Here is a 24,280-nt window from a genome sequence, read left to right on the forward strand (position 1 = left end):
TAATACGGTAGAAGTTTTTAACTGCAATTTATAAAACTTGATGACATTGAAAAACATAAGTGATTATTATTATTATTATTTTGAAAGCATTGTTTAACACAGAAAAACATTTCAATCCTTTCAGATTTGTAAGTAACTTTTTTAATTGTATACTAAGTTTAAATTATTAACTTCAAAAACAATTTCTGATTTTTGTTACATTGGTAGAAAAATAAAAGGTTAAAATCTTCTTATAAAAAAATTTATTGTAAAAGCTATATACAATTTAATTAAGATAAGTTATAAAATTTATCCATACATCAAAATTTGCTTTGGCATCACAGAAATTGTACAAGAGGCCCTAGGGTACTTTTCATTATCAATGTAAGAAAACATCTGAAAAGATAGTAAATGTTAGTTAGGTTTGGAACATAAAAGTTGTTTTAAAAATTGAAAATTTTGTAAGGAAACATTATCTCATTCTTTTAATGGGGAGTACAAAAAAGTTAGATTTTTTTTAATGCAGTAATCCCTTAATATTTATGACTTAAGCTTATTGATGAACATAAAAGGTAAAACTTCATGTTCCTGAGTGCCTTGATAATTCAAATATCATCATTAAATTTTTGGTCTTGAGCTTGAATGAAAGCATCATTAATTTTTTTGTTTAGCTAATAATTGCAAGGGAAGAAGATTTAAATGACTTAATTAAATTGGTCAAAAATGATTGATTTTGTTTTAATGACAGAAAATTAACATAAAAGTATTGTGTAAGTTATTTTTAGCAATTTCAGCTGGGGGGGGGGATCACTAGGGAATGGGGGTGCAGTAAGAGTCATATTAAAAAAATTATACAAGCAAAGTGTGAATAATTTGATACTTGCTGTTTATTTTTAATTTCAAAAGATTAAAACCAAATGAAATCAAATTGTCATACTCACAAGCATAACACAACAGAATTGGAGATATTACTTTTTTCCTATCAAACAACTGCTTATATAAACAACTGCTATAATAAAGAAATTCCTAACAAACCTATAGATAATCATCAAAATTCACCATGTGGTTTAGACAACAGATGTATACAGGAGTCATAAATTGTAAATAAGTTTTATTATAATTTAGCCTATTTATTTTTACCAGAACGGAACTCAAAGGCGCAATAAAATTAAAATAATGGGCAATACAAGATGCCCATGTGAGACATGAGCAGATGCAAATTTGTCGGCAACTTTCCCCCCATGTCAGACACGAGCAAATGCACTAGGTGGTTACGAAAATTGCATGATATTGAGCGAAAGTAGATTCAACAGAGATCATAGATTGACAAAAAATATGCAGCATCGTGGCTTTACGTGAGTAATGAATGAGTGAATTCATAAATATTACAAACCATCTACATTTCTCCGCACACTTAAAATAAAGGAGAAATGCCCGATATTACAAATAAGCACAGCCAATATTTATATTTAAAAGAGTCATAAGAAGGTCTAAAATTTCAAAAAGGAAGTCACATGATATACTTTGTAAGTGGAGCCAAATCTTACTGCTAAGTAACATGAATTTTGGGAGTTGCATACAAGAATTATTTATGTAGAAATTATTATCCCAATAATGTTTTTAGGAGAAAAAAAATAAAAGGAGAATATGAATTAAACACCTTAAACATATAATTGCTTAAAAAATCAACTTCGATCTCTGAACTAAAAAAAATACACAAAGCTAATGATCCCAACATTTTCAGATTTTTTTCATCCCACTGTATCATCAATACCATTATTTGTTTTAAAAAACAATGAATAAAAATTAGTAGTTTTAACTAGAACTTATTGTTACTTACAGTGTCTTCCTCCTTAACATCACCAACAATTTCATTTCCATCCTTAACATCACCACTAGTTTGAGTTACATTAATATCCTTAATATCACCAACAATTTCATTTCCATCCATAACATCAGCAACAGTTTGATTTCCATCCTTAACATCAACATTTGTTTCATCTTCATCCTTAACATTGCTATTTTTTTCAATGCGTAGTTCTCGTGCTGGTATGATAGTAGAAATACCTGTCGAGTCAATTAATTTCTCCTTTCGATGCTTTAACCTGCATGAATGCAAAACAAAATTCAAAAAAAGGACAAGGGAAGGTTACAATAGGAGTTTATACTGCATATGTGTATTATTGTGTAATAAACTGAAGCTAAACTGTATCATTTATAATATGAAAATTCAGAACAACTGATTGCAAAATATAACTCTTTTTTTTAATCTTTATCACACTAAGCACCACCCTGACCCTAAGCTAGATTTTACATTCAGGGACGCCAGTCCATGCCTTTTTAAGTGTTTAGTAATTATCGAACTGCTTTTGACAGATATTAAAGGATGTGGCTTGATTACTTACTTTCAAGAAGTGTTTATCAAAATTCTACTAAAAACATGATCCAGAGATTTGTAGTGTTACGTCGAAAAAGTTCCCTAATGCTTTGCTAGAGATCAATGACTTAGACTTGTTTCAGTTAGAACTAGTTAGACAAAACTTAAAAACGTAATAAATCAAAGTTTTAGATAAAAATGGAAAAGCAAATTTCTTGCATAAAAGCAGTGAAACTGTATAAATTTCATACGTAACGAGAAAGTTGACTAGAAATTTTGCCTACTCTGTGCATGCAACAAAAAAGAGAAACTGTACAATAAAAATGGTATCTGAAGTTATTTTGGGTAACTTTGAGACACGACGCGTAACTTTGCACCTCTTCAAATTTTGAGCTGATTTGACTTTGAAAAAAAAAAATATATATATATATATATAGATATATATATATAATTAAAACAATATTGTAGTAGAACTCAAACTACAAGAACTCCTATTATCTGAATTGTTTTCAGAATTGAGATTCTCAAAATAATGATTCTGTCTATGATAGGCTGTGGGACGAAGGCATAAAAGATGCTTAAAAACATGGTTTCGTTTGCCAACTTCGGGGACTACGAAAAGTGATATTTTTCTGAATACTTAGTGTCTACAGATGAAAAAAACCTAATGTTCACAAAAAAATAGTGTCTCATAATTTTTTTAGACCATTAAAGATACATGAAAAGGAGTGAAACTGACAAGCAAGAGGCAGACAAATTTTAAATACATAAAAAATATTACACATGTACATTTAAAATATTATGCATGTACGTTAAAAACATTATGTATTTACATCAAAAATAGTTTTTTTCAAGAAGCAAACTCTTCATTCTGAAGTATCATCGTCAGAATCACTGAATTCATTTATCCCGTTTTTGCGTATGGAGTTACTTTCCTCCTGAGAGTTTATACAGCTACAGTCACTAGAGGCAAATTATGTGCATGAACAATTTTACGTCTTGCATGTACTACATCTCTTTGAAGAACACCGAGTTTTCGGACAAGTACAGGAGACTAGTTTTTGAACATTATCTGATGCAATGGAAATAGTGCTAAATTGTATTTCAATACTGCCCGCATTTATAGTCCATCCAATGTTCTGATGAACTGGGAGCATTGATTAAATCAGTGGTGCTCAACCTACAGCCCGCGGATCAAATGATGACCCATGTGCCCCGTCGTTGTATTCACTGTTAAAAAACGAAAAATATATTCTAAAACCTTCCAAAAATACCAGTAATCTTCTTTCGGTGTTATGAATTTTGAAGTAGTCATAAATTGATTTCTGAAACACAGATGCAATAAAATAAGCATGTAGTAATTAAGACAGCAATTTTGGTTTGTAATTGTCTTTTGTTTCCCTTGTTTTCGCATGCTATCTCGAAAACTTAAATCATATAAATAAATTTGATATTTGTTCTGGTCCACGAGATTCCTATTAATATGAGTTGTCGCCCGCAGGTAAAAAAAAAAAAGGTTATTCACCACTGGATTAAATTATTCAAGCATCAGCAATGAATATTTGCTTGATAGTTAGTGCACAAACGAGGGGATAGGGTAAGAGTCGCAGTTCGGAATTGGTTCTTTTTCACTCCAGCTCCGCAGCCCTGGTAAAAACATTTGCGCTTTAAATTCATTTAATTTTGATTAAGTCATATTAATTTCTGACTTTCATCAATGTTAAGTCTATGAGATATGATATTTCTACATTTATTAATAACTTTCATTTTTATTTCTTGTCACCAAAAATTGAGAATGTATTCAGAATAAACTCCATTTTGTCAATTTTTGGTGACATAAAATAATTTTTCGCGTTGTCGTTAATGTAAAAAAAAAAAAAAAATAATTGCCGAAAAATTGCCCTTAAATGGCTAATTAAAAATTTTTTATAAAAATATTCTCATCAAGAGCTTTTTCCAACAAAGTTTTTAATAAACAAATCCGTCATTAAGTTCGCATTTTATATTTGCCTTAAATTTTTCCCGCAAGCGCTAATATAAAGTGCTTTGAACTGTTCAAAATTGAACGAAAAAATATTCAAATCAAAAAATGAAATACCGGAATGAGGTGTCATCGGGAAGATCTTTAAAAAAAAACGACTTTCTTTTACTCCAATTTAATGTAATTTTCCCATTATTGGCAATTTTAATGTGATTCAGTAGTTTACTCTCTGAATATCACCAACAGTGGCGAAAGAAACCAGATTTTAAAAAAAAAAATCGCCAAATTTGTAAACTTGGCGACCAAAAGACTGGCGATATATTGCCAAGTGTCCTCCAAATTATAACACTACTTGAGTTTACATCGAAATTAACAATGATTTCCTCCGAAAAAGTGGCAAAAGACCCCTTTAGAAACACCCGAATGCAACCAAAAGGGAAGGTGCACAACTAGACCCCACTACGAGTCTACGTACCAAAGTTCAACTTTCTAGGACATACCGTTCTTGAGTTATGCGACATACATACGCACATCCGCACATACATACGTACGTACGGACGTCACAAGAAAATTCGCTGTAATTAACTCGGGAATCGTCAAAATGGATATTTCGTGTGTCTAGGCACTTATCCACGTGAGGTCGAGTCGAAAAAAAAAAAAAAAAAAAACTCAACATTTATTCGGGGCTGAGCAAAATGGAAATTGAGGTAATTTTTGAGAGAAATTTTTTTTCGCGAATACAATACTTCCTTTTTTGTAAAAGGAAGTAAAAAAGTTTGTTTGAATCGAACGATTTGTTAATTTTTTTTTTTTTTTTTGGGGGGGGGGAGCACATAGGTCGACCGACAGACACATATTTTCCCCATCTCAAACCCCTACTTTTGAATTTGATATTTATTTAATTATTTTATCTATTTTTTTGACTTATTTTTTGTACTAAGCAATATTTTTACGATACATTAACCTTAGCACAGTAAATCACCTTTTATGTCCTTTTTTTATTTTCTATTACTTTGACGAGAAAGTAGACTAAAAATGAGCTCTAAATATTGTCTGTAATCAAAAAGTAATATTATTAAAAAAGGAAAAGATAAAACATCGTGATATGAAATATACTTTTTAGTTTTTAATTTATCGTCTGCTAATGTTTAATTTTATAATATTTTTTAAACATCGATGGCATCTGTTAGAGTTGTTTATGTTCTTAAGATTTTGTAGGTCAATTATTGCTATTCGGTGATTCATTAATATCTTTTTTGTGAAGTAAAGTGCCTTCTAATTTTTTGTACTTAACAATGTCTATGTGCGCTGGCTCTAGTGTAATAAACGAAATCTTGAGATGAAGATCATTCAGAACTGCGGATTGATACAATTTTTGATTTCCTTTTACTTACAAAATTACTAAGCGAAAGTAAGTAATTTAAAACGTATTAATATATTTTGCAACGAAAAATTGAGCAAAACAGTAAAATTTCGGTTGGAAAACTTTTTTAAATTTTTAGATTATAAATATTGTGTTTAATAGCGCCATCTAGAGACAAATTTTTTTGTGTAAGTGCTAACAGTTCACGGAACATAGTTCCTATTTCAATTACTAATTAAAACTTAATGAGACAATTCCAGCTTGTGAACATTGTATTTTTCTATTGAGTTCATCATTTATAATAGATTTCAAGCAAGTTCACGTAGTCCCTAAGATTGGTAAACGAACTTGAACGATATTTGCACTCGGCCCATAGACTATGAGCCATTCCCTCCACAAAACTAGTCAACAGTTTACTATGACAGAGATATTCAGCGAGCAATGACTTTAATTTAAAGTACATACTATACTAATGCATAGAATTTGTATGTACGCTTAACTATAAAAAATTGTCTTTTCATTTGTTTCATTAAAAGCTCTCTTTCTTTAAAAAAATATTATTTTTTCTCCCATTTTCAGTAAATATTTTTTTTTTCTTTTTTTCAGACAAAATCTAACTATTCGAATGGGGTTTGGTCCCAACTGATTCGGATTATTGGAGTCCTACTGTAATAAAAAATAAATAAAGAAAAAATAATAAAGAAAACAAGAAAGCCCAGTTTGCAACCTTCCTGATAAGGTTTTAAAATAAGTTTTCAATGTCTATTTTACAAAAAAAAAAAAAAAAAAAAAAGGAAAAAGTTAGTAATATTGCACACAGCTAATTGCATCATTCAATAACTGTTTGAAAGCAATTCTTTGAAGTTGTTGTAATTGCTCTTCAAACATCTACATAGTAGTATTGTATGTGATATTATAAATGACAGAGAAATCTTGTGATGTTTTGAAATACAAACTGGAGAGGTCTTTTAATCATTAAAAAATTAATCATTTAGAAATTTATTTACTTTAGTTTTTCACTTTGAACTTTACCAGGGGGGGTTAGCAAAGCGTATGCACTCAAAGCAAATAAAATCGAAAAGCAACAAAAATCACACCCACTTATGAATAAATTTGGTTTTTCAAACCTGGGGGGAGAAAATGCCCCCTGACTCCCCCTCTAAATGAGCCTGGTTTTACACAAACAGTTACAGAAATTAGTATTTTTAACGTTTAAAAAAAATCAACAAATTTCAGATTAGATTTTTTTTTTCAAAAGAAGTAAAAGTTTCATTTTTCTTTTAAGTAATAGTAAATATTCCTCGCTTTAGGTAAAAATTTAGGAGGCTCAGAGAAAAATCTGGAATACTTTACTGCCTTTTCTGTGGAAAAAAAGGGTTTTTAGAAGCAGGAAAACAAAGTAAACAGGTTTCAAAGATAAGCATACAATTTTCACACTTGGTATGCAAAAATTTTGTGTTTATGATTGCGATTGTTTTACCACAGGGAATTTTTCCAAAATTTCAATAACTGAAAATCCCATTTTTTTCGGAGGGGGGGGGAGGGATTTTATTGTTTTGATGAAAATGCAGGAAATATTCACTCTATTAGGGAGTTTGAGAGAAGCTATCGAAATTGTGGAGTCTCCTAAACAAAACCGGAGAGCTGGTCGACACTCATAATACTTAATTCTTCAAGATTAAAAACCTGTTGCAGTAATAAAAGCTATCACAAACTCCAGAAAAAATAATAATTAATTGAAAAAATAAAATTAAAAAAAGGATGAGAGGCTTAATAATGCAATCGTACTAATTACCATTAAAAAATATAACATTTTTTTTTTTAACATCAATTCTAGGCTACTTGATTTTAATCTAAGAAAATGTACTAAATGTCTAAATGCATTAATTTATAGTGTGTAAATTGTTAGTTAAAGCAATTGCATTACCCTGAAATGATGAACTCCTTCATTGATAACGTTTCAGGATACATTTTCAGAAACAAGGGTCCCCCAGTAGCCTGCAATAAAAGAAGTGCAGTCATATAGAATGTCCAAAAAACAGTTAAGAAACAAGTTCAACGTATAAAACAGTTACAAGACTTGGTTTGTTTTTGGAAAGCAGGAACATCCTGATGGGAGGTCACCAGGACCTGATTAAGATATCAGGGAGTGCTAGGCCATATGCTTTTTTGGGCCTCTGTGTAGTCAACCATTACAATTTTAGCCATTTGCAGAGACAGTTTTAGCTATTAGTTTTTAAAAAAATATCAATTTGGGGGCCCTAGGCCACAACCTATTCAGTAATCAGGCCCTGGAGGTCACAGGAGGTCACTGACATTGGACAAAAGCTTTTGTTGGATGTTAGTGACTGAGGTCATCCATATGGATGAAAAGACATGGAAACATATGGGTGAAAAGACATCAGACAAAAGCTTTTGTTGGATGTCTTTTCATCCATAAGCTATGGGTGAAAAGACATCGGACAAAAGCTTTTGTTGGATGTCTTTTCATCCATAAACTATGTCGGATGTCTCTTCATCCATAAGTTAACTTATTTTGCATTGAAAAAGGGGTTCTTTGAAACTCCAAAACATGTGTCTCAGCAGTAATCTACAATATTTTGTGCAGTAGAGTCTTGAAAAGCCGAGCCAAAAAAGTTTGAGGTTTCGCTTAATCCGGGGTGCTTACTTTGCAAATTCAATTACATTTTTTAGTTCCGAAAAAATGTATTCATTAAAATCTGACCAGAAATCTTTCATGATTGTCTAATTCATTTAATTGCATACAGTAAATAATAAAAAATGCATTGAGAGTTTGATTTCAACAACACTCCTTAAGTGACACGAAATATTCATCGACTACTAAACATAGATTGAGAGATGATTTGGAAATAAAAACTTGATACGTAAAATTGCCATTGATTAACCAAATAGAACATGTAAACATGCCTTTTGGAATACACGATTGAACTAAAAAAAGAAGATTCACAACTTGATGCCACACAAGTTGTTTGTGCGAAATTTAAAACCTTTTCCAACTTACGGTTTTTGTGTTATTGGACCTACATAAAAGCACATAGTTACAGACGTAATGATAAAACTCATCAAAATGGACTTAGGCACAGTGAAAATGCATGCCTGTTTGTATACAAATTTACACACATAAATATGTACACGTACATGGTGAAAAGAATTTTTTTAATTTGTTTAAAGGTAATTAAAAGTGAAGTTCATGCTGAAATTTCAGTGATAATATTTTTTGTGAAAACAATACTTCCGCTTATCTTTGTTGTACAAGTAAGTAAAAGGTGCTTCTCCTTACGTCATCGAAAGTGTAAAATTTTAATCTGGAAGAATTTTTCGGTTAATCCAAGTTTTCAGTAATCTAAGGTGGCGTAATCCCAATTACCATGGATTTTGAGACTCTACTGCACAAAGGTATGTCCACTACATAGAATCGTCAGCAAGTATGAATGCAGCTAGGCACAAAATAAAAAATTGAAGAGAAAATTGCAAAAGATCACATCAAATGAATTTTAAACCAAATGAACACAAATTCCTACGTCAAGAAAGTCAGTATCGATTAGGCAAAAATGCTTATATCATTGCTTCAAAGCAACAGTGGGATATCTTACGGTTATTCCTGCAATACAATGTTTTACTGTTGCTCTGATGCAATAATTTGAAAAAAAAAATATCTTTCACATAAATGAGCATTTCATAAAAAAGTTTTCTACATATTTGCCACAATTGTTCTGACGTTTGTCATAGCACAAAACCAATTTTCCTATACCCTTTTTGTAGAAAGATGCCGCCAGTGAAGCAGCCACTATTTGCAGTTTTTTGGGTTGTCATTGCTATCAAAGTAATTTTTCAAAATGAACCAGCAATGATGACTCTAGAGGGTGTGGCTGTGCTCAATCACTTTTTTACTCATTTGGGGCTCTAAAAATTTGGTACCACAGGACTAGTTGGTAATCAGGCCCTGAAATTAAGCGATTCTAAGCAGTTTCAGTTTTTGATTGTAGCACTTGGATGGGCATAGCCAGATGGGGCAGGCTGGGGGGTGGCAACTGCTCTTTCTCCCTAGAAGAGAACCTTTGACTTTGACTTGAACCGCTCTTTCCAAATGGCATCAAAGATAATTTAAAATCGCAACTTTTGGACCTCAACTTCGAAACATTTCCAGGGAGAGCCACATAACCACTTTTTTACCCTTATCTGACCAAAAATAGCATGAAATGATTTTTAGAGAGAGAGGAGGATCATAATTTAAGCAATATTCGACGTCTGTACAAAACATAGTTTACACACAGTTTTGCAGTTTATATTGGCAGAAGAAAGGTTTAACGTGATATTTAGTCAATATTCATTTGAATAGAGATTCCTCAAGCATTTGCATTTGTTTAATGAATCTACCTCAGGGATACAAAATTCACTGTACTTACCTCTCTACCTTGATTTACTGCCAGAGTGAAGACTGACACATTCAGACATGACAGATTCAGGTCGATATATTTTCCACACTCTTCATTAATTACCTTACTTAGATCTGGCGAAGAACTGTTTTCTAAAAAAAATAAAAAATATATTACTTTGCGCAACAAGAGTAGTTTAATTATAATTCTGTTTTGAATGCATGTCATACCTGCCAACCTCCGAGAAAAAAATCCGGAAGATATTTTTTTTTATCCAGACGATTTTAACGTAAAATAAAATCAAACAGGACACCTACCCTCTTTACATTTAACAATATGAAATTATTTATGAATTTCATATCAATTGAACATGCTTTCGTTTGTAAAGATTGCTTGTATTGCTTTCTTTAAAAGTTTGGAAATAGCGTTGACCTTAAAAAAAAGAACGAAGCAAAAACAGCACAAACTGAGTGAACGAGAAAATGATAAACGGCACCAAAATTGTTCCCTTAGTTGCCCACTGCAATGCTCGCTTTGATTGAATGCCAATGAAGTCATGCGCTCTCTGTATCACTGACTGACACCATAATTTTGCCTCACGTCTTCTCGTGTGATTATCCTACAACAACCTCACTTTGGCTACTTTGCCTAAAACGTGGTGCCGCATTACGCAAAAGTATCTTTAGCACCAAAATTGGCAAAACACAATTTTCTTCCTACAAAACATGGAAAATACGGAAGATTTTGCTCATATCCGGAAAAACAGAGAAGGACATGAAAATTTGTAAAACTTCCGGGAAATCCGGAAGAGTTGGCAGGTATGGCATGTCATCTCTACATAGTATAAAATGAAGTCTCCAAAAAGCGTGTGTTTGTGTGAACGCAGAAAACTCGAGAACTACTTTGCCGATTTCCCTGAAATTTTCACAGTATATTTCTTTCAGCCCCGGAAAGGTTACCAGGCCCGGTTTGAAAAAAATTCAATGAGTAGTTTTTTTTTTTTTTTCAATTTTGGTTCAATTTTCACATAAATTCCCAAACATGGGCCTGAAAAATTACTTGCACATATTAATATTACATATCGTTGGGAAAGAATAGAATTTTGTGCCTTCTACGCAATTTGTTCCAATGCTCTAACTTAATTAAGGTGGGAGTTATTTGCGTTTTTAGCTTGAATGTTTTTAGGCTTAGCTGAAATGTAGGCACTACTTTCTTCACTAAAAAAATCAATAAAAAGTGAAGGAACTGTTCCACAGTTTTCTTTTTGAAACTACTGGATAAAGCGACAGTTTTTAATCCAGATCTATCTCGAGCTATGGTCGAAAAACTGAGCTTCTATCTCCAAAGGAAAAAAAGTTACAAGCCGTTTTGAATAAATTCAAAAAAATCTCATCTCCATTTAAGCTGTCAACCATTTTATTTTCACGTTTCCATGGTTACGCTTTTTGAATCCATTGTTTCCGTTCCATCTTCCTCATTTTTCTCACTCTTATTTTATTTTGTGTTTCCATGGTTACACTTTAAAAATCCATCTTTTTCATTTTAATTTCTTAAAAGTATTTTAATATCCGTTGTCACTGCTTGGAAAGGAAATTTTGCATGATGTTTTTTTTCTTCTTTTATTGATTGCCTGATTGTTGAATATAAGTCACTTGACACAATTTTTATTTTCCATGTAGGCCGGGCAAAGTTGGGCAACGCAGCTAGTAAATAAATAAACTGAAAAAGCTTAACATAAATTGATAAAGATTTACAAGATTTATATGGGGGGAGGGGTCATAGTGCATACTGTGCTACTGAAATTTTTTGGGGAGTTGTTGTAAGGGATATATTTGCCTTTTGGGGGGGGGGGGCTATTGCTCTTGGGGGGACTTCATAATATTTGAGGGGGCACACCAATGCTCTTGAGGGGGGCTGGGAACCCCTGTCGTAATTCCGTTATGTATGAATATTTTGAAGAAATTGTTAGCAATAAAATTTTCATTGCAAGAGAAAACACTGAAAAAAAAAAAAAAAAAAACTGAATAATATAATTATCTGAATAGTAGAATCTTACACATAATTATTATGAAAGTATTCCGGGCTGTTGTGCCGTGGTCTGAGTGTATATTCTCCAAACGTTTCGGCTGCATCTGCGGCAGCCATCCTCAGTGGTTCCGAGTTCGTAACTTCCAGGGAAGAGACTTCTTGGCAACTGATGCAAGTGTCGAAGTGCTGTCAACATTTATAGGGCATGGGTCCTCTTGGTTCTGGACTGGGATAGGCTGGTGAACGTCTGTCTTCATCGCTTCCTGATTGGAGCTTAGGCTCTCCTTTTCCTGCTCAGGTTCTGGACTGGGATTGGCTGGTGAACGTCTGTCTTCATCGCTTCCTGATTGGAGCTTAGGCTCTCCTTTTCCTGCTCAGGAACCGGCCGTGAAAGCCTTCACTCTTACATTACACATAATTATTCCATTAAAATGCAAGATTATTGCATTCTTATTTAAACCTCAAATAATCTGAAATAAAGTGCACAAAAAAAAGTGTCATCCAATTCGTAACTCCAATAAACTATAGGGGGCGCTGCAGCCACAGTATAGTGGAGGACGAAAAAGGTAAAACAAACAAATGCCGTAACTTAAAACTTGCTTAGACGCTTTGCGAATGACAGTAATTTTTCATCATGTTTGTATGAAGCTTTCTTTTCTATTCTTCTGAAATTACATTACACCACAAACTGTCAGAAAAACCTGTAATTTACCCCAAAGAAATCATGTGGAACGGAATGTTTTACCATTTTCGGTAGTATTGTTGACCACTGCAAGGTAACCTGTTCCCAAAACTGGTGACCCCAGAATTACTCGTTGGAACTTAAAAAAGGCGAACTGGGAACAATATGCAGAGTTAACAGATTCTCTTTTGGGAAACTGTCCTTTGAATGAAAATATTGATAAGGCCCTCGATCAGATTGTGTTCACAATTTTGGAGTGTGCTAATGTTTGTGTCCCTAGGGGTCATATTAAAAATGCTAAACCTTTTTGGAATGATAAGCTTCAAGACCTCAAAGAAGATAAAGACAGAGCAAGAGCTAAAGCGGAATCTACTGGCCTTATGGAGGATTGTATTGCTTTAAGAAAAAGCCAAGCTATTTTGAAGAAAGAGATTCCAAGAGCAAAATGCTCATCTTTTGGCTAGTTTCTAGAGGGCATGGACTACCGAAAAGACGGACCAAAGGTCTTTAGATTTTTATCTGCGTTAAATGGTAAACGCACACAGCCTTGCAAACAACCTTTTAAGATTGGCACAAGAACTTTGACCACAGAGCAAGATATTGCTAAGGCTCTCTTGAAACTTTACCGCAAGATTAGTAATTTTAACCCACCGACTAGGATTACGAGGCAGGAAATTATCCCCTCTGGTGATGACCAAGCATGGAATAGCCTTTTCTTTTCGCCTTTTACTTTTTTGGAATTTAAAAGAGGATTAAATTGCATGTCAAGAGGAAAAAGTGCTGGTCCTGATGGCATCTTCCCTGAATTTGTCTTGGAGCTTGGCCTTAAAGCTAAACAAACAGTTTTAAATTTTATAATTAAAACATGGGGCGGCATTTTCCCAAGCCTCTGGAGAAAGGCTGATGTTATACCTATCTTAAAACCTAGAAAAGACCCGACTGACATACAGAATTTTAGGCCCATTTCCTTGACCTGCATCCTTAGTAAATTAACCGAAAGAATGATCGTTGATCGACTTCAGTACTTTTTGGACCACAGTGGCCATATCTCTGAGAGACAGGCTGGTTTCAGACGAGGATATAATACGACTGAACAAATTGTTCGACTTACGCAATATATAAAGGATGGTTTTCAGAGGAAACAAAGTACTCTTGCCGTCTTTGTCGATTTTAAATCGGCGTTTGACCGTATTTGGAGGAAAAGGCTACTTAAGAAGCTGCTTCATATGAAAGTGCATGGAAATCTTTTTAAATGGATTAAGGATTGTCTTTTACAAGTTCATCTCTTAAACGTGAAATACGGTAACTCTCATTCAGGTTTTGGTCAAACCAGGCAGGGCCTCCCTCAGGGCTCAGTTTTGAGTCCTGTCCTTTTTAACATCATGGTAAATGACCTTTTGAGTTTTGTTAAAAATAGTGTTCCAGAGACTGAGTCGCTGTTGTATGCTGATAATCTTGTTATCTGGTCCACTGGCTCTGACATCTCTATGTTGGAGAAAACACTAAATTTGGCTTTAGAGGCTCTGACAACCTGGACCCTGGACAATGAGTTCAAAGTAAACCCGGAAAAGACAAATTTCGAACTCTTTACGCTTAGTACCAAAACGTTTACTGTTGACCTAGTGTACAAAAACAGTGCATTAACTCGGACTGATTGTGCTACCTACCTAGGCATAACTCTCGATACCAGACTAACTTGGAATAAGTACATTGAATAAATGACTGGCAGAGTGGTGGACCACCTTTGCCTATTGAAACGTCTTGCTGGAATAAAGTGGGGTTCTTCTCAAAGTGTTCTTACATCCACCTTTACATCTTATATTAAGCCTGTATTGGATTATGGCTCAGAGGTCCTTATTACTGCCTCTGACAGCACACTTTCAAAACTTGACCTCGTTCAAAATAAAGCACTAAGACTCATCACTGGTGCTGCGGTGTCCACCCCTATTCCTGCTATGCAGGTACAGACAAAAAAATTTAATTTGACTGACAGACGAATCATGACTTCCCTTTCTCTTGCTGAAAGATTATTGAGAAAAGAGCATTTCTGGCCTGATTACATTCTTCCACCTACTAGACTAAAATCTCAACATTCTTTTCTTTTTGAGCGCCGAAGACTTGCAGAGGCCTTTGAGGTCTCCAACTAAAGACTTGGCATCTATAGACCATCTTCCTATACTGGCCTTCTGAGATATGCTGCAGCTAGGTTTGATCTGGTACAGCCTGTCAAGAAATCAGATTCTCATCAGACTGAGATGTACTCCATTGCTTTGGCCACAATACACGAGAGGTACCTTGATCAGGATTGGTTTAGGGTTTATACTGACGGATCGGCCACTCCTTCAGCTGGTAGAGCAGGTGCCGGTGCCTACTCCAAACATTTTAGTCTTCAGAAGCCTCTCGACACTTGGGCGGATAACTTCGATGGAGAAATGAATGCAATTCTTATGGCCATCAGATCTATTGGAGAACCAGCTGAACAAAATATTGTTCTCTTTGTTGATTCTTAGGCTGCGATTCAGACCATTACTGATTACAATCTATATCCTTCAGAACTTGAGCTTGAGTCTAAAAAATCCATTGACTCTCTTTTGCGTTCCGGAAGAGAGGTTGTCTTCCAGTGGATCCCAGGCCATTGTGGCATCTATAGAAATGAGCGAGCGGACATCTTGGCTAAAGAGGCTGCGTCCCTGCATCCACCTTCTTGCCCGGTTCCACTTAGAAATGCTAAGCGACTTCTCGCAAGCAAAATCCAACATGCTACAGTCTCTGCCATGAGGAACAAAGCTGACGGAAAGCCCTGGGCTTGCCTTCTGGATGATGAACAGCGTACACACCTTTCTCTCCTTCCCAGAGCCCTGGGAGTTGCCTCTTTCCGAACCATTACTGGACATGACTATCTACAGGCCCATTTACATAAAATCAACCTGGCAGATTCATCTCTCTGTGTGCTTTGTGAGGGGACTTCTCCAATGACAGGGGAGCATCTTTATAGTTGCTCCTCTTTTCGTGATATTCATAATTGTGATGACTTCCAGGCCCTAACACCCTTTGAAGCCACTTCATCGTTATACTGGACAGTAAGACGCCTTATGTTTGAAAGAACAATGGTTGGCATAATTTAGAAAAAAAAAAGGTAACCTATTCGAGCTCTGGAGTTGCGAATTAGAGCTTATACTATAATCATTTTGTTCTAGAACCTCAATGTGTATTTATTATTTCAGTTAAGGTTTAATAAGGTAGTGGGAAATAACTTCTCATTAAATTAACTTCTGTAACAAATCTTTCTAAAGCTTAGAAAAGTATAAATAAGCCAGGATTTCTGACCTAAGTGGTTAGGGCTTTTTGTTAATTTATCTCCTGCTGTGCTTTGAATTTGATTTGCTATTTTATTATCGTCTGCAATTTTAAAAATTCTTCTTAATATCTTTTTTTACTTATCGTCTGCACTTAACAGTATTGTTTTTTGTAATGGCAACAGTATTGGTAATATTAGCAATAACATTATTATTAATTGTGATGTAGTGGTGGATGAGTTTTTTCTCACCCTATGTTGGCAGAGAACATTATTAATACAGTTTGCAATTCAAAGTTTTTTTCTTTTATATTGGATTTTTTTTTTTTTTATTGAAGTAAAGAGCTATATTCATATTGAATTCTCTGAAAAGGATAAGGATGACACCTAACTACTAAGAGAAACAGTTTGAAGAGTTTTTGTGGTTTTTTTGAGCAGTATTTTGAAATTAACTTATTTTTGACCCCCTCTAAATGGCAAGCCTCTAATCATCTCACATTACAGTATAAGAAGTAAAAAATGGCAAGAAAGCACCCTTTAAAAAAATTATAGAAGCTATGGAAAGTAAAAAGTGAAAAAGTAAATAGTGTGAGGAAAAAGTTAAAACACATGGAAACTTTTTAGAATGTTTAGTTATTTTTATTGAGGACCAAAGTAACAGTTTCTTGGTATTTCATGCAGTTTCAATGTATGTGAGTGTGTGTGGTTGGGAGGGGGGGGAGTATACTTGATGGTTGTGAAAAGAGGGGAATCTTCATGCATTTCAGATCCGCCTAATTTAATTTAGCAACTGAAAGCGTTTAAAATAGTAATATTATGAATGTCCTTCACGGATAATTTAGTTTAAAAGTGAATTCTTTTACTTTCATGAACTTTCATTTCTAAGCATTTATATCAACACATAATGGAAATTAAAAGCTTCCAGTAACCATAAGAATTCAAATATCTTTCTTAACAATTCTATTTGGCTTAACCTTTGAAAACTTCAAGCATTTACCTTTAATATCTGATTTTTGAGGGACAAAAACAGACCACCACCTTCCACTTGTTTTGTTTGCTTTAGGAGGCTTGAAACATTTGGAACAACCTGAACATGGAGCAACATACTGCAGATTCAAATTTTGCACAGGCTTATGTTCCTAAGGAAACAAAGAACTGACTAAACACATAGAATAATAAAAGTTAGTTCATTATACACCCAAACCTGCTTTTATGCAGTCTTTTTTCATGCAATTTTTTTTGTGATTTTTTTTTTTTTTTTTTTGTGCGGTGTATTAAAATTTTTAATCAAATTGGGATTTAATTGACGAAATTATTTTTAAAACGAGTGAGAGGTAGTATCTTCAAGTGACAACATAGGCACCCTGATGAGAAGTCACTGTGACCTCCCAAAAATTTCCTTATTCGAAAAATTTTGTAGGAATACTCGACAAAAATTATCATCACTTTTCATTTAAAGGTTACAATTTTGTAAGTTTTTCAGTTATTTTCTATGTGAGACTTCTTTTATGCAGTCCCGATCCACTGCATAAAAAAAATTTTTTTTAACTGTGTTGCAAGAACAACTTTTTAATGCTACGCGTGAAGTTTCGGAAAAAAAATTTTAATGCGATTTTTTTTATGGGATTCCTATCCACCGCATAAAAACGGGTTTGGGTGTATACCACAAAGTAATGTCTGTTCCCGAAAGCAAAGACTCACTCACAACTAGTGATGTGGATCGGGTAAATACCCAGCGGGTAGGTAAATATTTTTTGGGTATTTACCCGGGTATTTACCCAAGGCCTGGGTTAATACCCAAAAACTGGGTATTTTACAAAAAAAAAAAATGCAAAAAGTGAATGGGATTTGTTTTTTTTTTTAATCTAAATATGAAATAATTGGTAAAACTGATACATACATATGTATTACATAGTTTATAATATTTTTTATTAAAAGACTTGATGAAATTATGAAAGAAACACATCGTGAAACGAAGAATCTTTCTTTTCAATGTCATAACTGGAGAAGTATAAGCAATTCAATGATGAACTTCAGAATTTCAAAATCACAATCTAGGTTAGTTATATCCAAAATGAAAAAGAAAAGGAAGCGTGAGGGATGTTTGAAAGAATAAACTGAGAAGTTATCAAGACACTGTGATGTTATTTATTTATTTTTTTGCTGTTTAAGTGATAATGTGGCAAATATAGAAACGGTTTTCACATTAATAAGCAGAAAAAAAAATTGTTTTCTGTTGCCTTGCTCATTTGCATTTGCTCCCCGGTACTTCATGATGAATATTTTTTCAAACCATTTTTAATACACGCATTAGTAATGTAGGGTGGGAAGGTAAATATTTTTTTGGGTATTCATCCGAAGGCAGGGTAATTGCGCATTTTGCAAAAACATTTTGGGTAGTAGGAAAAGGTGATGATTTTATTTTTAAAACATAAACCGAAAAATGAAAGATTAAAAATATAAAAATTTATGTATTATAATTTTTTTAGTTAAAGGCTTAATGAAATATTACCAAAAAAAAAAAACTGTCAGAATTTAGAATGAACTATTCTAAAACTTAAATGGAATGTTTGCTTTTTTTGTAACATGTTAAGCTTTTTATTTTTTGTAGAATGGCTTTTTATATCTGAAATTTGGCTATCAACATTGAGTAAGCATATCCATTTAATGTGAATATCATATTAGATTGCTAAGTTGTTTCACACAATAATTCTTTAAATATGTGATCAAAATACAATTTTTGGGCAAAAATTTATTGTTTTGTATATGGTTGGTTATATATATAGTAGAATACATACAGAAAAGTATTTTAGTTGAATACAAATTTTTGAAATAAATACCCGGGTAAATACCCATTTTGGGTATTTACCCAGGTATATACCCTGGGTATTTACCCCTAAAAATAAATACCCGGGTATTTTACATCACTATTCACAACCAATTGCATTTTTAAATAGGACAATAGGTTAAGGATGGGAACCTTCTGCTCACACTCGATATTTCTTGTCTTTTTTGATGCCACAGTGGAAGAACTGCTGAGCACGTTATTTTGAATTTTCAATTTGCATCATTTTACTTCTGTGTTTCTATCCTTATTTTGACAAATTCAGCGCAGACCTGATGCATGCCCAAATTTGTGGATGGTTTCAGCTAACGAAAACTGACAGTATATGATGCTAAAAGTGTATTTGGCAAAGCAACTATAAAGGAATGGCTAATCTTCGGTAACTTAATTTTCTACTCATATTTTACACTCATTAAGGAAAATGCCAAATTATTAAGAGTTTAATGGCAAAAAATACAAATGCATTAAATAAAGAAATTATAATTGGTCTATTTTGTTTAAAACTTAAAATAATTAAATAATCATCATGTGATGTATTGTAAATACATATACTTTCTGGGAAAATACTTGAAAGTAGTTATTTATTAATGAACGAATGCTGATATAAGACTTGGTAAATTATTTTCCATTTTGCCATCTTAATACTTTTCCAAAAAACAATCATAACATTCAATGCAGTTTATAATATGGAACTTAATTTTTAGTAAAAACTTATCAATATTGAAAATTGGAGAAAAAAAAGGTAACTATTTATAAGTAAAAAAAATTCATATATTTTCCCAAACAATACTAATTGTTCATGCAGTTCATATTCTAACACTTCTGAAAGGGTGTTACGAAAAACATATCAAACCGAGCTAGAGAGATAACAATACAGTTAACTCACTTTTTAAATGAAAACAATGAAATGATAACAGTTACTTACTTTAAATGAATTTTTCAAGTAAACATACTTGTCCTTCAAAACTCCTAAATACCAATACCTGCAAACATAAAATCTTATTTTAGACAGTATGAAAAAGGCATGAATATATTTTTCTAAAAAAATTATTTCTTATGATTTACTATGCTTTAACTACACTGTGGTTCAAGAAAAAATGAAAAAGTTTTTCGAAAGTCTAACTTAATCACAACAGATGAAGCACTAAGGCAGATATTTTCATTTCATTTATTTAAACCTTTAATATACCATAACTTTTTGAACACGCCTAAAAGTTTCTAATGGAAATGAATGCTATTGCAGAGAAGTCGGTACACAATGGCACTTGAAATTGCAGGAGCTCAGTTCCTGCACTTCTTTTCAAATTTAGGCAAACTTTTATACATTTGATGAGGACACAGACTATTTACATATGAAAATGAGATCTGACAACTATAGGAGGGCTCTTGCACTTCTTTTGTCAGAAATTTAACTTGGCTTGAAATAAATGTTTCAAGGTTTTCAAAAATTCTACTCTGGTTCATGAACGTATAACCACTCCCAGATGCTGTTGTACATCCAGCAATTAAAGTTATTGTAAAGTTATGGAAACTGTAAGTGATATTATTAGTTGGTTAAAGGATTAAAAAAACATAACACTAGAAGCTGATTGAAAAACTTCTAGACCAGAAAAAAAAAGTAGCTGAGTGTATGAAATAAATATTTAAATTTTTGTCAGAAAAGATAGAATTAAATTCTGTTCCTCAGAGCCAGACTAGCATAAGTCCAAAATTTGACATTTTCTGTTTATTAGAGGATTGTATATAGAATCCCATTCTGCATCGAGCCATATGAACGTAATCCTAAAAAAATTCTTTGTAACAATTTTCCAGTGTAAAAACAGAGTGAGTCCAATCTTTTGCATGCACCAAGCCACTGTTTTCCCTCTATCCTGTAAAGTAGCGATTATATGACTTAGGTCAGTCTGGCTTCGAGGTACAGAATTAGTCTAAAGAAACCTTTTCAAATGCAAAAATACCAAAGCTATGTAATTATGCAAACAAAACTAAACAATGCTAAAAAATGCTACAGTTTTGCCCTTTTTTCTTTTTTTACATAATTGAATGAATGAAATATCACTACATGTGCATTCAAGTCAACTTTTTATTAATATCTTGATTTATTTCATTATTATCATGAATGATAACACTAAGTATACTTATATATTTAAACCTTACTTTTGAACACTTGGCTCCACATCTGCAAAAACTCCTTCTTCAAAGTTGCACATGGCATACACAGATTTTTTCTCATCCATATACTAGTATTGAGAAACACATTTTGTGGCATTAGAATCAGGAAAATTGAAAAAATTTCAATGTTCATCAAACATTACAACTATTCTGCATCGTTGCATTGAAATGGAAATTAATTGTATTTTATGAATTGGAAAAGAGATACATATTTATATAGTTCCTTTCAACATTATGCTCTGTCAATGTAATTAAAGGGAGAAACCAGTTTAGACAGGTCAAAAAATCCGCTTTTTTTTAATGTCATAAAATGTTAGTAAAACTATTCAAGAATATGTTGCAAAAATTTCAGCAAAAAATTCTGATTAGTTGCAATGCAAATGAGAACTTTTTTTTTAAGTGACTGTGGAGATTCGAAAACGTTCACCATAGCTTTTTTCAAACGTGTTTTTCTCAAAACAACTTTTTTCCACTCATTGGGATTTTAACTCAGAGTTACTGACCAATCATTCAGAAAATTTGTGCATCTATTCTTTGTTCAATTATACTTTATATGAACCTAAGTCTGGGATGATATTATTAATTTAAAAAACTTTTTTAATGCAAGAAATGTGAAAAAAAAATGGTGGAAAAACATGACATCGTAATCAAACGCCTCAAAAAATGCAATTTTCAACTTTTTTTTTAATCACAATTACGTTTATATTCTGAGGAAATATGTTGTTTATGAGAAGGAAAAATAGAAATGTTTACAGTTAGAGATTGTGGCTTCGGTAATGCCCAACAGCAACAAGCTCTGATGGCAACCACCCATGGACAGCAGCTTCTAACTCCACTATTTCTGGTGGAAATGACTTGAAAGAATTACAAAGTGTACTTCAAAAGATGAATAAAATATCCTTCAAGTTTAAAGAAATTCTGTTTAGTTCTTTTCTGTTAAAAAAAATCACAAAAAACACTAAAATTCTGGCCTCCTAAACTGGTTCCCCCCTTAATGAATGTATTATTTTGAAACAAAGAAATTTTCTAATTATGAATAGATCATGGTGGAATGCAACAGTATAGAAAATAACCACACAGTAGACAGCTTATATGTTATGAATTAATACAGGGCACATATTAATAAATTTAATTGTATTAAATAATGTAGTAAAAATATAAAATATTTTATTTATTTATTTATTTATTTATTTATTTTATTTTATTTTTTTTTTTTTGAATACTCGTTGGAAAAGTTTCTTTTAATAAAACAAGTTAAACTTGAAACATTTGTATGTTATGTATTATTTTGTTGAGTATTTTTATCATTCCAAATTTGTGTAATTATTAATACTAGTATGCTTTAATCAAACTTTAATTATTGGTACACTTTTGTTAAGAGTACTCTGTGTTAAGTCACACCACATGACTTTTTAAAAATTGAAAAAAAATCCAATATTCAAATTTTGATATTTTCTGCAATGTTAAATAAGTAATTGTCATGATTTCCAGTGGTGAGAAATAAAGGGATGAAAGTGGACACTTTCAAACTTTGAATAAAACGCGTTTAAGATTGTGGTCCTAGGTAGACTTTCATTGAAATGTTTTTCTAAATCATGCTATACAGCAGAATCTACCAGGGCTGTTAGAACCATCTTTTGCCCCACAACAAAGGAGAGATTTATTTACCATTTGCACCGGTTATCTCCAAAATTTTAGCTAGGCACTTACATCACTTTGCTTCTCACTGCCTTATTTGGTGTAATATCCCGGCTGACAGTGTTGGGGCACAGAATGCCAAGTAGTACCCCTTGAGGAAAAAGTATGAAATGATCTAACATTAAAAGCAAATAAAGATTGGCTCAACTGACATGCACTGCACTGTATTAAGATGATTTGTTGCATTTTTTTTTTTTTTTTTTTGCAAGTAGTTGTAATACTACTCATCTTATTTTAAAGTTTTTATCATCCATGAAGCAGAGATGTAGCCATCTCTTAGTTTCTAAACAACATCAACTGCTTTTTTTGTTCAATTCTGTCCACAGGTTAAACATTTAAAATCTTAGTACACTGGATGATAGAGCAATGTAGCTTAATACATACATTGTTGTTGCTTGAGAAATGTTGAAATCGGAAGCATTTTATAACCAATATCAAATGGAAATCTTGCAGAAAATAAAGTGAATGAAGTGTTATCACATTTCCATTCCCATTAGCTTAATAACAGCTTGTTTTTAAGCTTATATATATATATATATATATATATATATATATATATATATATATATATATATATATATATATATATATATATATATAACAGTCAAATGAATTAATAGAGCATAATTAAAATGTGTCTTCTTATATGGATGAATATACACATTAAAAACATTTAAACTTAAATGGATTTTCCTCACAAAAAAGAGATGTCGATTTCATAAATTAATAAAATATTGTAATACAAAACAAATACAAATATTTGTATTAATATTAGTAGTAAGTTCAAAATTGTATAATACTTGAATTTTCATGACATCCATTCGTGTTGTCATATCCCGAACAACAGCCATAGCCGATTCTGCCATCAATCTAAAAGAAAAAACAAAAGTTCATTTGAATTTTATGTTACCTTCACAGATGCTATAACTGAAATGTAATTTATTCCAGAAATTCTCCCACCTGGAAATGCATGTACACTTTTGTTAATCTCACAAAACTCTGACACATTTTGCACACATTAACTTCGCACTGCTGACACCACTCGATATTGATAAAAACAAATTAAGATAAATAGACTCAATCTTTGAATTTTTACAGAATACAATAATTGTACCATATATTGAGACAAAAACACATTCTAATAAAAAAATAACTATAAAAGAATGTATCAAGCTCTTCAGTATATGATATTGCATACTAAAATGTGTTTAGCTGATAGCCCAAATAACTGTTATTTTCAGTTACACAGTAAATATAAATTGATTGTAAATGTAGTTAGCCAAACCTTCTCATTAAAAAGACTCAAAAAATAAGTTCTTTAAAAAAGCTTGAAAATAAAAGCGAATGCTAAACAAACAATATTGTAGCATACTAAAATGAGAAATATAATAAAGGCATGCGGTTCGAGGTTCAAAGAAACCCCTTTTTCAAAACAAAAGAGTTTTGAGCTTGTGATCACTGTG

At 32.5% G+C, this 24,280-nt stretch overlaps 1 protein-coding gene across 1 annotated transcript in view; it reads right to left on the minus strand.

Moving 5' to 3' along the window:
- Window positions 1-227: 227 nt before the first annotated feature.
- LOC129220289 (acylglycerol kinase, mitochondrial-like) overlaps window positions 228-24,280 on the minus strand; it is a 51,034-nt gene continuing 26,981 nt past the window's right edge. Inside the window, exons 8-15 of the mRNA XM_054854682.1 lie at window positions 23,618-23,687; window positions 21,105-21,187; window positions 19,873-19,930; window positions 17,100-17,241; window positions 10,128-10,249; window positions 7,628-7,698; window positions 1,820-2,084; window positions 228-375 (exon numbers count right to left, since the gene is read on the minus strand). Of these exons, the coding sequence (XP_054710657.1) occupies window positions 289-375; window positions 1,820-2,084; window positions 7,628-7,698; window positions 10,128-10,249; window positions 17,100-17,241; window positions 19,873-19,930; window positions 21,105-21,187; window positions 23,618-23,687 (898 nt within the window). The 3' untranslated portion in view covers window positions 228-288. The remainder of the gene's footprint in view (window positions 376-1,819; window positions 2,085-7,627; window positions 7,699-10,127; window positions 10,250-17,099; window positions 17,242-19,872; window positions 19,931-21,104; window positions 21,188-23,617; window positions 23,688-24,280) is intronic.

The sequence above is a fragment of the Uloborus diversus genome, chromosome 4 (genome assembly GCF_026930045.1).
Source record: "Uloborus diversus isolate 005 chromosome 4, Udiv.v.3.1, whole genome shotgun sequence".
NCBI classification, from domain to species: domain Eukaryota; kingdom Metazoa; phylum Arthropoda; class Arachnida; order Araneae; family Uloboridae; genus Uloborus; species Uloborus diversus.